Here is a 14431-nt window from a genome sequence, read left to right on the forward strand (position 1 = left end):
CGATTGGTCCAGCCAGTTTCACACTCGAAGACGCACATGCGTTCCGTTGCTGTTGCTACTTTTTTTTTTCGAGCATAGATTATGTGGGTCCGAGTCGTCCGACGATACCATGTTGATTATGATGGTCGGGAGTGAGGGAAGAAAAGAAATCTGGGCGGACATGTTTTCCTCGCTCGAGATGACTTTTCCTGAACACTTGCGCGTCTCGCAATTAGCCTGTTGTAGGCCTGATGGACTGAATCCCTATTTACACAACACAGCACACAAATCTCGTCGTAGCAAATCAAACGCCACCCGGACTCATGACAGCTTTCTGACTTGGACTCGGACTCGGACTGGAGCACTCAAATGTTTATGTGGTGCACCGAGAAGGAGAGTTCATGAGAGGAGGTACGGTACGAGAAGGCGTATGGCATGAAAGATCCTCCACGACAACAAACCGCACAGCCACAGGTCGCCGATCGAAGCAGAGTTAGTTTGGACGCGAGTTCGCGATTTGCTCTAGCGAGTACCGGTAGTACCGAGCCGTGTTGATCAGTCCGGAATTGAACAATCACTGAACGGCTAGAAGCTCCCAAGTGTCCGCTGCAGTGGCCCCGGATTCGTATATGTGAAAAGTTGTTGTGACGAAAGGAACTGATTACAAATTTCTGCTTTTTATCAAAATATATGGTTTGTGGCCAGAAGGAAAACGTGTTCCGTTTTTATCTTCTATATATTGATAATAGGCTAGACGACGTCGTCGTCGTTGTCGGCAAACCGTGAGTACGTCGCGTTTCAAGTCAAGTTCCGCCTGAGGCCGCGCGGGTGTGTTCGTGTACCGTTTGTGGATTGTTTCGTATGTAACGAAGAAAAAAAAATTGCTGATAAATTTTATCACCGCTTGTTGTTGTTTTTGCCGGCCTAGCTCCTCTGTACCGTTAACCTCTAGAGTTCCAGAGAAAGTCCCGTGGGTAAACGTGTGTGCCAATCTTGATAAGGGTCAACCATTGACTAAGCTGGGCAGATTCGATCGAACTAGGCACAGACAACAACCTAGAACCGACTGCAAGATGTCTGGTAAGGATTATTTCGGTAAGTGACTTCTATGGGCGATCTCGCCAATCGCACTCCGTCTGTCTACCAATCAAAAGGCCATATTTATAGATTTTGTTATCACCTACCCTCTCGAAAGCAGACGCTCTCCTGAGATTGTGTTATCTTCCGGTCGCCGCCGGCAGGGTGGTGGCGTTATGATAACACCACTGCCTGGCAGACAAACATGCTACTAACTGATACCCGACGGATCCTCACTTCATTTGTACCTAAGTATTACTACAATTTATAAGCGAATCTACTATCGCTCTTTCTGGGGGCCAATACCGAGACTCTGCCCAGTTGATAACGGGATATCAGCGGGTAATCAATGTGAAAATATGGTTCTGGGTTTCACAATATCAACCCCAACCAACTACTAACTAACTGACTGTGACGTTGCAAACAAAATCGGGATTCTCGCGCTGGTCGCTTATCTTTTGCTTATCTGTTTCCATACATATTAGCATACAAACTAACACAGAAGCGATGGCGACGACGAACGTCCTTGAGGGGAATTCCGTTGCCGTGGTAGACTAAGTTAGCGCGATAGCTTATCTTTCGATTTTAACTACATTTGCCATAAAAATGTACCCTAGGTCTACCAATGCCTAAACATATCGTTGCAGGAACTGAGCCAGGTGGCACGTTTACTACTGATTGCTTCTGACTGAACGTAGTATTTTTCGAAAGTTTCAATTTCGTATTTTTTACGACAGGATAATGATCTTGAAGTGCTTACCTACTTACTGAAGTAAAATTCGATGCGTACATTTTTTCATGCTACAAAACAGCACAAATTCAATCCTTTATTGTCATTCAAATTTGCTTTTTGGCAAATTGTCGTGCAAACTTGAGCGTGTTTGAGTGACCTCTTAGTTACATATTTGCGAAAATTCCGTTGAATTGCCAGTGGATATTATTTAAGAATCGTTCTTTCGATTCTGAGTCTTGAATGAAGATGGCCGGGTTAATATGTAGAGGTGATGATAGCCAACTGTCAACATTTCTTATGAAGGAGCTGATCATTCGAACGAGACATGCATTCTCTTGATGATATGTTTGTTTATTACAAAGAACTCCATTTTAATATTTTATGATTTTAGTTAAAAGAAAATCCACCATTGAAACAGATGTTCACATATCTTACTACCTTAACTTCTATTACGTGAAATTTTCTCAAAAATTTCAATGTGCCGTCAGATTTGACTAGATACTAGAGCCATCTGAGTAGAGTGTTATTTGACCTTATTTACACAAAAATAAGCTTTTTTCTTTGTTCGTCCTATAGCAACATGGAATTTTAAGCCATTGAAATTCCATATAACGAACTTAAAGGTAACACTTTAAATCAGGGCCGAATTAATCCATCGGGGAACCTGGAGCAATTTTTCACTGGAGACCCCTATGAATTTTTTTTTTCCATATGCTGTCGCAGAGAACACATAATATTTTAAACGTACAAAGAGACTGTAAAGAGTTCGTTATAAATATTGCCTTCAAATAAACTTTATGTTTGATATCTTCAAACAATAATTGTTAATCCATCACTGGCAAACATTGCGTAAGGATTATCTAAAATGAAAATGCTGATTAGAGCTGTAAAATGCAAAATATAATTCATCATTTATTCAATAACTCTATCACCATTTAAAAATCTCTTGATAAGAAAAAAAATGAGATAAGAAGATATTAAAACTCGTTTCATTTAATTAATTGTTAATCACTTGGTATGATGGGCTTGTGATATAGCTCAGTTGGCAAGTCTGTTGTCTCCTGAGCCGATGTCCACGACTTCGAGCCCAAAAGTAAACATCGAACACAGTTGTACCGGATAAGTTTTTCAATAACGATCCGCCAACTGTAACGTTGATAAAGTCGCGAGTTCCATAAAGATGGTAAAACGACTATAATCGAAACAAAAAAAAAAAACTTGGTATGACCTTCATCGAAATCAGACTAAATATTTCCTCATGACTTTCTTGAAGTAACATTAAGACTTCAGACAAACAATATAAAATTTGAAAAAATACAACAGAATTAAATTCAAATTCCATGGAGATAGAGATAGACAGTTCAACAGTGAAATTCAAAACCTAAAATCAGATTTTATTCAACCCTCAATTTAAAGTCTGAATATAAAATCGTAATATCAAATTACAAATGAACAAATGGGGTGTACCCCAAGGAAGCAACATTGGTCCGTTACTTTTTCTTTTGTATGTAAACGATCTTTGTAATTTACCACTGAAAGGCACAGCTCGATTATTTGCTGATGATACAGCTATTTTTTATTCAGCTGCATCAACGAATGTTATAACTCAACAAATTGAAAATGATTTGAAGTTACTATCAAAATATTTTAAATGCAACTTGCTTTCTCTAAACTATTCAAAAACCAAATATATGTTGTTTCGTTCTTCACATAAAAAAATACTATCAAATAATGACCCAATTATGGATGGAATTGTTATTGAGAGAGTTCATTACTTCAAGTACTTAGGAATTTTCTTGGATGAAACACTTTCTTGGAGTTGTCACACAGAGAACCTAGTAAAAAAAATTTCTCCTCTTTGCGGTGTTTTGTGGAAATTAAGAAACTTAGTGCCCCAACATGTTCTTTTAAAGTTTTACTATGCATTTATTCAGTCTCATCTAAACTATCTTATTTTGATATGGGGAAGAGCCTCCTTGTCACATCTTCAAAAACTTCAGACCCTACAGAATAGATGTTTGAAAAACATCTTCAGACTACCCCTGCTTTTTCCAACCCAACAGCTATACTCTCTGGGAACGCACAACATTCTTCCAATAACCGAACTCTGTAATTTGCAAACCGTTATATATGTTCATGATAATATACACTCGAGTAGCAATAACCAAAACCTAAATTTTACTACGGGATTAAGAACCCACAATACCCGTCAAAATAATAACTTGCAACGAAGCCGATCCATGACATCTTTAGGGCAAAAAAGAATTTCTTTTATAGGACCTACAATATACAACGCTTTACCTACTGAAATAAAGACCATCAACAACCGTTCCATGTTTAAAGTCAAAGTAGTACAGTTATTAAAAGAAAAATTGAATCGTTAAAAAAGTCGATCAACAACCAGTTTTTTTTAATCAAATTTTGTTTGTTTTTGTAGCATCGTAGTTTTCTTTTGTCGTATTTTTAACTATTAATAAGTAAACTTAAGTAAATCTAGCATAATATTTAATTAGTTAACATTATTAAAAAAAAGAAATGGATCTCTTTAAAGGAAATTTTCTTCCATTGAGATCCTTATCGTAATCTTGTTTAATTATAGCATACATTTCCTCGCAGTAAATAATAAACTTTTGTGTTCTCAGCATGATTAAAATTTTGTTCGCGTTGAAGTTTCTTTGTTTTGCTACCAGACGTGCTGAGAACAGTAGCGTCCATTACCAGGGGGCTCAATTGAGCCTTTTGGTGTGGGGGAGTGTGGTGGGCCGCTACAAATATTTTCTCTAAATTCAAATAGAAAATTGAGAATCAAAGTTACAATCAGAGTAAAGCAGAATTTGCAAAATTAATAATTCAAATCCACATATTTATTTCACTTTTATATCTTTAAAATACAAAAAAATCGTGTTCCTGCAATGTGTTGAAATTTTTAAAATGTTATGCGAAACAACTAAAATTTATATCGCTGAACGTTACCTACTTCAAATTAATCAAATTTCTGGAAGTATTGAAGAATCGAAACTACAAAATTTGAGATTGAATAAAATTTTTTTTATTTTATCAAATTAACAACTAAAGCTCAATTATGCGGCGGCTATGATTGGGGTAATAACCCCTCCCCCCCCCCCCCCCAAGAAGGAAAACCAAAATGTACGAAAACTTTCGAACTTCATAAAAATTTAGAACTTTTCCTAGTCATGTCAATATACCCTTGAATTTTCAAAATTTTCCACTCCGTGGGAATGTTTCCCGATCAAAATGTAGTCAAAATTTTCATTGTGGTGATCAATTTGCCCATACGGGCTTCAGAAGCAAAGGACTTCTACTGGCAGTCTAACTTGCTTATCTTTCTTTTAACATTGCAACTATTATTTAAAGTTAAACTCATTTTTTATGAGCTAATCATATAAGTTTAGTCTTATGACTGCATATCATTTTAATTCTACGAAAAACTTTATCATTAAGGGAACAATACATATTTTTTTTCAAAAAGAAAAACCAGAATGGTGGGAAGTTTAAGGCTTTACTGATAATAGCTATTTTAGATTGAAAAATACGTGGACCGAGGATTTCTAACGTGACCAAGATTATACTTTCATTTCCCGTTTTTTCATGTTGAAATTTTCTTTGATTTACCTTTTGACAACTGTTTGTCAAATAGTTGCCATTAGAATAGGTTGTGAGACCTTTTTTTATCATTTTGCGTAGTACGTTAAAATGAGTATTGGCTTGGCTTTGGGTTTAATGCCGATTGTAGTAAACCCCCCGGGGTTTAGAGGGTAAATTAAAAGTAACAAATCATAAAGTAACAAATTAAAAATGAACATGCATAATTAGAAAAGCATCCAAATTTTTTTGAATCATTTTTCCGTTGCCTATGGAGAAATATTTAAATACAAAAATGAAACTTTGAAATAAAGGGAATCAATTCCTTACTCATTAGTTTAAGGCACAAAGGGAATCAATTCGATTTTTTCTCTTGGTAACCTTTTGAATAAATTTCAATTCTAAATTTCTTGATACACTTTGAATTGCAAGTCCCGATTTTGACAGAAAGCACAATGAAGACAATTAAACTAACTAGATAATTGAGTTAAGGTGCAATGAAATTTTAGATTCATACAAGTAATTTAAAGTTTTTGCCATTTCGATTTCTGTCTAAGACCCACTTTTTCAGTAAATTGTGTATAAAAATTAATGCAAATATCGTTGAAAACTAAAAGATATGTCACTAGCTTCGAAATTTTAACATTTCATTTAGATATTAAAAGTTGATTTCTCGATGAAAAAGTAATTGATATATGAGTGGTTGAAGTAGTAACGTCACGTTTATTTTTTTTTCTTTGTTTCGAATCGTATGTTCTCAACAAACAATACGACGAAATTAGTTATGATTAAAAGTGATGCTTGAAAAATTACTTTTAAAATAGAGTGATTTTTTTTAATGATCGGCTGGATTGTTTGATCTTCAGGAAAAGAACGATTTCCAAGATTGATTTAGAGGTTCGATACACTTAAAAATTCGAAGCTTGAGGATCGATCTCTGATGGATCGATCCTATGCTTTTTAACAAGAAAGAGACATTTATGAAATAAAAAGATTGAAAAAAGAACACAGAGTTTCAAAGATGCATTACCTTTGTAGGAATAAATGCTTATGAACGCTTTAAAAAATCCAGATAAAAATTCTAAAAAAGCCAATCTTATTTCAAGTATCGAATTCGACTAAATGCCCAGCAAACATTTACATTGACATTGAATCAGTGATTACAATTTGGACTTAGATAACTCGGCTCAGTGAGAAAAAGAATTCAAAAAATCGAATCGAAAATGAACCGATCTAATCGAAAGATCGATCCAAAGAATCGAAAATTTTATTTGAAAAGATCGATTTTCTATAGATCAATCCAAGATTGACCAATCCTAGTTTAAACAATTCTGAATTTAATTTCGCTGAAATACCAAAATAAAATAACAGAATACGAAAACGAATACCTACCTAATCATTCAAAAAATTCACTCGAACGAATAAAAAATTAGTTCAGATCCAACGAGTATAAAACTGAACGTTCAACTTTTTTGGATAGGATGTTTATTTTCGAGCTTCGTTTGCACTTGCCAGCATTTGCTCTAGTGTATCTTCTATTTTGAGCCAATCATACATTTAAAAAAAATACCATGGTAGTCAATTTTTATCGTAAGTTGTCTTTTAGATTTTATGTAGTTTTAAATATTTTCAAAATCGAAGGAAAATCATGATTTTAAAATCAAAATATTACCCATAATAAATTTTTGATTTCAGAATAAAAATAAGTAAAAAAATTGAAAAAAGGAATAGAATTTTGATTTCGGAATAATATTTCAGATTTTTTTTTATAAATTAGCAGCCATAATTGAAAAATAAGCTATGAAACTCGAAAATCAATAATATCATGAAATTTATATGATGGTTGTGATATATTCAAATATCATTGCCATTAAACATAATATTAATACATAATGGAAAAAAAAACATATTTTGAATTTTGTTTCTGATCTCGCAATGATTATTTAAATTAAAAGTTGTAATCCCGTTTCAGATTTGACAAAAAAGTTGATTATTGCAATTGTAATGGATTAAGACATTAAAGATTAGTTTCAACTACCTAAACAAGAGAACACCTTTTTTTGTGTATGTGTTTTATAATTACTGTTTTGAAAGATTTCGGTGTCATGAATTCTAATATTTCGTCAGATTTTGTCGATCACCTCTAGTTTTGGTTCTATGGCCCGTATAATTGAAAAATTTAGCTATTTTTACAGCTGACTGAAATAATAATCCTACATAGAAACTAAAAACTGACTTTAAATCGATTTATTATCATTTACTTTATGAAGGAACAAGACCATTCTTTAGTTAGAAAAAAAAATGTATTTAACAATTTTTTGAAAATTCAATTGAAAATGATAAAACTTTTTTTTCTGACATCATTAAAAGGTGTTTTTTATTGTAATTTATTTAATATCTATGTAGAAGACTGCAAAACGTTTTGTTTTCAAAAATATCTGAGATTCAGATTCGTAAAAAACTTATAGAGAAAACTATGATACTTTATCTCAGAAGTCAAAATAACTCGCAGTCATCGTCAAAGTAAATCATTTAATTAAAACCTTTATTTTGAATGTCTTTTTAACATTTTACGGTGCTTTAAAAAAATGCACAAAATTTTCAACACTTCCAAATCAGTTAAAATCAGCTCTTGTATTTTTTGCACCAGTGCGATTTTTGTTGCCTTATGCTATCAGCAATTTGAACTTCATTTCTTTTTTTAAATTATTTCCAGAACATCGTTTTAAAAAAATTGAATATTGTGCCCTTCAAGGAATTAAAAAAACAATTTTTCATTTTACTCATACCATTTTTGTTGCAAATTTGTTGAAATTTTCAACAGTTGATTAAAATTTCTTTTAATTCGTTTCAGATTAAATAAAAAGTTAAAATTAACATATTCCATTATTTTATTTCAGTATGAATTTAGATTTAGAAATAACATTCTTGGTCCACAATTCACAATGAGAAATGAATTTCAGAATTTTTAAAGGCAACACGATATTCTCAAATCACTTTTCTGAAAAATATATATGAACAATAAAAAAATATCTGTGCTTTCAAATCAGTTTCATAACAATTATAATCAAAAACTTATCTCAAATATTTGTTTTTCGAACATTGCGAATTGATAATCATTAAAATTTCGTTGTAATTACCTTGTACTGATATGAAAAAGCTAGAGAATAGATCATTGAAAAGTTTATTAAAATTTTATTTTCTTCAACAACAAGTTTATTATTTTCATTTATAAAATGACATTTATAACGAGTGCTCATGAATAAATTGGTTTTAACATCGTGATAGGTATACAAAATACGAAAATCACATTTTATCAACGTTTTCTAGCACGGAAAATTGTAGATTTGCAGATTGAAGTTGTATCTAAGAATATCGAAGAAAGTTTGAATAGGAAATGGGTTATTTTTTTTAAATAATTTTTCAAAATACCTTAAATTTAGTTCAATGAGATCAAATTGCAGGGAAAGGGGCAGTTTACAGCATCTTACCCATCACTCTTTCGAAATGACCGTTTATTCACTAGATATTAGAGTTCTCATTATAGGTTGATTTTTGAAAATTTGTAAAATCATCAACCATATTTTTTTAAAGAAATGTATTAAAATTTTGGTAAATTAACAAAATATTCAACACTCTCAAGAGCGAAAACAAATCGTGAAAAAAGGAAACTTCAAAATTTTTCTTGATTTTTGAAAAACTTTAGATACAAAATAGCTCAACTTTTCGATTGTGTGCAATGTAAAAAGCATGCAAGTTTTTTTTTACAATATATTTCAGATTATTGTGATTTTGAATTATTTTTTACTAAACCTCCCTTCCCTACCCTCAACTATGAGCGACATTAGATTTTTAAAATAAGTTAACCACCTTTAATTAGTTTTTGTAAACTTATTTTTCGGCATATCGGTGAAATGTATATTCTTGAAGAATGAATATCAGAACTGAAAATTGATAAAGATGGATAGAGAAGAGAGGAGAAAATTTACAGATGTTGAAAAGAGCGAAAGAGCATTTTTGCGAGGAAAACTTATTAACGTACACCATATTTTACCCCGCAACATTTCATTATTTAAGAGAAGTAATACCGGGATAGAGGTGGCACTACCTTAACCTATACAATGAAATCTGGTTGGTCCGAAGTCTACATGTGGTGAACATGTATACGCCCGTCCGGAGTAATCTATACTGATGCATTCTTTTTTACAGTTCTTATTTTTTCTGTAAAACTAACAAAATGAAAATACGCTGAGTTAGTTATTCCGGGGCTCCTGGCAGGATCGTCAATGTAAAATACTGGTCTGTAGCCATTATGGTGGCAACAGATTTATGGGTAAACGTCGAGTTTCGAAAACGAACCATGTACATTTACTATTTAGTATTCTGGTCCAAAAAAACTGACTTGAGCAGGATTTCAGTCCTATCTGATTTGGAGGAGCCTCAAAACGCTCACAATAACGGTTTTTTAACCTCCAAAATGCCTTAATGGGGGGCTTAGGAAATCGAAGAAATTGACATTTTAATTTTGATTCCAAATGACTTAAAATGTATACAACGTTGTAGTTTGGTGTCAAAAATTGATTTTCTTGGATTTTGCCGTTCTTTTTTGACCCATTCGACCATTTTAATGTTCGCTTCTTAAACATTATTTAACACTATAGTATCCAATAGGGTTGCCTTATAATAGGGGTATGTTTTGGAATCACAACCTTGGGGGCTGGAATCGTTGCTTCGACTACCAGGAGGCTCCATGCCAAATTTCAGCTCATTTGGGTCAACTCAATGGGTTTGCTCATATCAATAATCTTCAAGTTGGAATAGAAACTTCACATCATTTGTTCAAGCGAAACGGCAAAATCCACTTTTATAGAAGTAACTTTTATGAACAATGCTTTTAAGATATTAATCGTTACCTGCAAAACTAGCAACATGCTACTTTTACTGATATCAATTAATATTATTATTTTTTTACAATTCATTTATTTGAAACGGCTCGGACTGTTGGTCCCAAACTCTTGTTTTTTTTTGTATTTACAATTCATTATTTAAAACTATTGTAGATGGAGAAAGGAACAGAAAAAGGGAAAAGAAATTTATACACGAAGATCGATAGATTTAAGGTAAAGGTATAATTCGAACATGTAGTCCTACTGCAGCCAACACATCCCTTACTGGAATGATTGGTGGTTAACCTCGGGCCCCGAGGGAGTCTATCAAATTCGCCCTATCGATAAGGTGGTTCAACATAATATCTGTTACATTATACACTGCATTCCAGATGTAACTACGGCCAGGCCATCCATGTCGTAAATACCACAAAAGATACTGGATCAAGGGGAGGAATAAAGCGCGGAGTTCCCTGCCAAACGCTTTATATCTATATGCATGTGAACATGATTTTAAAATTAGAACGAAAACTTTTAATATACTGAATAATATAATATAAATATAAATATAAATCTCACCAATAAATCATCTTTGTCTCTTCTTCGAGTTCGGATTCGTGGGCTAGAATCGATAGGGCAAAAGCTGGGGCTAATTTGATACCGGTACCAGTTGCAAACCATTTTTCTGAAACCCATTTGTATTTGCGTCCCACGTTCTCCAGTGTATGAGTTTTTCAATTTGCCAAAGCTTTTCCTACGATTGCATTCACCATCGAGTTTATTATCACTTGAATTTGATTTCAATTTCACTATTTTACTTAAACAAGAAACAAATTTTTCACGGAGCGAAGGTATTTGACGCCCTTTCAAGTCAACGTCTACCTTGTTTGTCCTAATTCAAAATTTGGCTCCATACTTTGATACTAAAAATTTTATGTTTTAATATTTTTAATCGGTGTTTTAAAATTCGTATCTATTTATGGACTTTACTGAAACTTTTCCTCGTGTAGGTTAACGAGTTGCAGAATCGATAAATTGAGTATCTTCTATGTATGCTTCTTTGGATAAACATATGAGATGTGGATACATATATTTTCATTTTAAAATTTTCTTGTTAGTATCTACTAAGAATAAAAAAAACATTCGTTTAAGTCTATAACAATTTAATGCTCATGTTCTAAAATCAATCAATCTAAATTATACAAAGCATACAGAAACTTCCATACCTAAAACCTAAACGGTAACCAGTTCTCAGGCTTGTAATTACCCGGTCGATTAGGGCCCGATTTGTCATCTTGTGATTCTGGTTACGGATTATGAATAAGTTGAGAAAAAGGAGACACAAGAATGTAGGTAATCCTCGCGAGACTCCTACTCATAACTTTGAACTGATCCTCAACCGTGTGTAACAAGTGCAATTAATCAGAGCGCCGATCTCTACATGGAAGATGCAGAACATCATTATTATCAGGGTAAATTATTGGACATGCTGCCAGGGTAGTTCCCGAAAAGTTCTCACCATTCGTAACGTTAGAGTTTTTTTTTTGTCGGAATGAAGCAAACCTCTAGCTTGCGATCTATCCTGAAACCTTTCGTACGCGTCAACAGAACCTGACAGGTCAAGTTACATATTTTTTAAGGATGTGTTGTTTATAACCCTGGTAAACATACCAAACAGATGTAGAAAGGCGAGAACACTTTTCCCAATGCGTGCTCCGAAGAAGAGAAAACAAAAATGTAGAAAGTTCAACATCGCTCCAGTCAGTCCGTCGCTTGGAAAAAGTATAGGGAAATTTGTTCGTCGTTTGGCACTTATGTTTTTCAAGGCGTGTTTTGTGGCAAACAGAAAAGATTTATGACCGGACAACAGATTCCATAATTTTCTGGTTCGATTACATCCAGCCTTAAATTGCCTGTTTTGTACGATGTGTGGTTTAAGGAAGGATCACGTGTTTATGTGTCTCAGTAAGTAGTCCAGCACTGGTCTCAAGACGATTTTATTGCTTTTTTCAAATAGGAAAATATACTTTCCCTGCCATTCAATCCTATATGCGTGTGTTGTAAAAAATGGAAAAAAACACTAGATTACTATCAATAGTTGTTTAAAGATGCTTTTTAATAGCCATGCGCTGTTTTGGGGGTTATAAAAATGAGAGATTACGTGACATCAGCTTTGATTTTTTTGGCAGTCACTTCAAACCACTTTCTCTGTGAAATTCGTGTCATTTCGTGTCCTGAAAAGGTGCTTCGGTTTGTTTTGATTTATGGCGCTAAATCTCAGAAAGATTGGTACATTTTTTATGGGTTTACCACATCTGCCGTGGAGTCCTAGAAATGTGCCATGAAACAAGTGTCATAATATTGCTTCAAGGATAAGCGTGAATCAAAGTGAGAGCGTAGTGAGAGCGTAGTGTGAGCTGATTTCTCAAAGAGTTATCTACTTATGTTTTTTATAAAATGATTTAAGGGTTATCAAAGTGCTAGTGAGTTGATACGACCTTACTTACTTACTTACTTACATACTTACTTACTGACTTACTTACTTACTTACTTACTTACTTACTTACTTACTTACTGACTTACTTACTTACTGACTTACTAACTCTCTTACTTACTTACTTTCTTACTTTCTTACTTACTTACTTACTTACTGACTTACTTACTTACTTACTTACTTACTTACTTACTTACTTACTTATTTACTTACTTACTTACTTACTTACTTACTTACTTACTTACTTACTTACTTACTTACTTACTTACTTACTTACTTACTTACTTACTTACTTACTTACTTACTTACTTACTTACTTACTTACTTACTTACTTACTTACTTACTTACTTACTTACTTACTTACTTACTTACTTACTTACTTACTTACTTACTTACTTACTTACTTACTTACTTACTTACTTACTTACTTACTTACTTACTTACTTACTTACTTACTTACTTACTTACTTACTTACTTACTTACTTACTTACTTACTTACTTACTTACTTACTTACTTACTTACTTACTTACTTACTTACTTACTTACTTACTTACTTACTTACTTACTTACTTACTTACTTACTTACTTACTTACTTACTTACTTACTTACTTACTTACTTACTTACTTACTTACTTACTTACTTACTTACTTACTTACTTACTTACTTACTTACTTACTTACTTACTTACTTACTTACTTACTTACTTACTTACTTACTTACTTACTTACTTACTTACTTACTTACTTACTTACTTACTTACTTACTTACTTATTTACTTACTTACTTACTTACTTACTTACTTACTTACTTACTTAGTTACTGACTTACTTACTTACTTACTGACTTACTTACTCACTTACTTACTTACTTTCTAACTTACTTACTTACTTACTTACTTACTTACTTACTTACTTACTTACTTACTTACTTACTTACTTACTTACTTACTTACTTAATTACATACATACATACTTACTGACTTATTTCCATGATTAACATACTAAAATACTTACTTATTCACTTGGTTATTTACCTAATCACTCACTTAAGTACTCTGTTACTTTTATTTAAAATTCTTAAATCAAAACACTGAGAAATACTCTGTAATAAGGTTACCAGAATTTTTTCAGCACGTATCCGGGCTGGACAAATCCGTACAAATTTATTGAAAAACCTGGAAAATCCGGGCAATTAGCAACACAATTTGTTTTTTTTTATTTGCCAATTAAAGTGAAATATACCAGGCAAAATCTGGGCTTTTTTCAATGAAATCCGAGCCGGGCCGGACTGTTCCCAAATTTTCCATTAGATATCGTGGCTAATCTGGATAAAACCGGGCAGTCTTTTATTAGTTGATCACCCAGGTGGTAAATCCTTTTTACGGATTGCATTCCAAGGCACGGCGAGCGACCGAGTCTCCCCAGTATGCTACTCTGGGTCCATGGGTGCAATTGGACGACTCATGATACTAAGTACCCCTACGCCATAAAATCCACCTGGGGCCTCTGGCCATAATTCCCATCCGGACCTGCAACGAAGGCTGTACCCAAGATGGGAGACCAAGTCCGCGCTTAAGCGCTCTTCGGCAAACTCCAGTTCGAGTCAAACTCCAGCATATATACCCTGCCTCTCGTTACGATTCAAGACTAAGGAC

At 33.4% G+C, this 14431-nt stretch overlaps 1 protein-coding gene across 7 annotated transcripts in view; it reads left to right on the top strand.

Annotated features, from left to right (window-relative positions):
- Positions 1 to 568: 568 nt before the first annotated feature.
- The window catches only part of LOC129751308 (box A-binding factor-like), a 93596-nt gene continuing 79733 nt past the window's right edge, over positions 569 to 14431 (top strand). For 2 of the 7 annotated variants that reach the window (XM_055746728.1, XM_055746730.1), the window contains exon 1: positions 569 to 1074. In XM_055746728.1, the coding sequence (XP_055602703.1) occupies positions 1053 to 1074 (22 nt within the window). In that variant the 5' untranslated portion in view covers positions 569 to 1052. The remainder of the gene's footprint in view (positions 1075 to 14431) is intronic. The other 5 variants (XM_055746729.1, XM_055746732.1, XM_055746733.1 and 2 more) reach the window with 4 other exon arrangements.

This window comes from Uranotaenia lowii, chromosome 3 (assembly GCF_029784155.1).
Source record: "Uranotaenia lowii strain MFRU-FL chromosome 3, ASM2978415v1, whole genome shotgun sequence".
NCBI lineage: Eukaryota > Metazoa > Arthropoda > Insecta > Diptera > Culicidae > Uranotaenia > Uranotaenia lowii.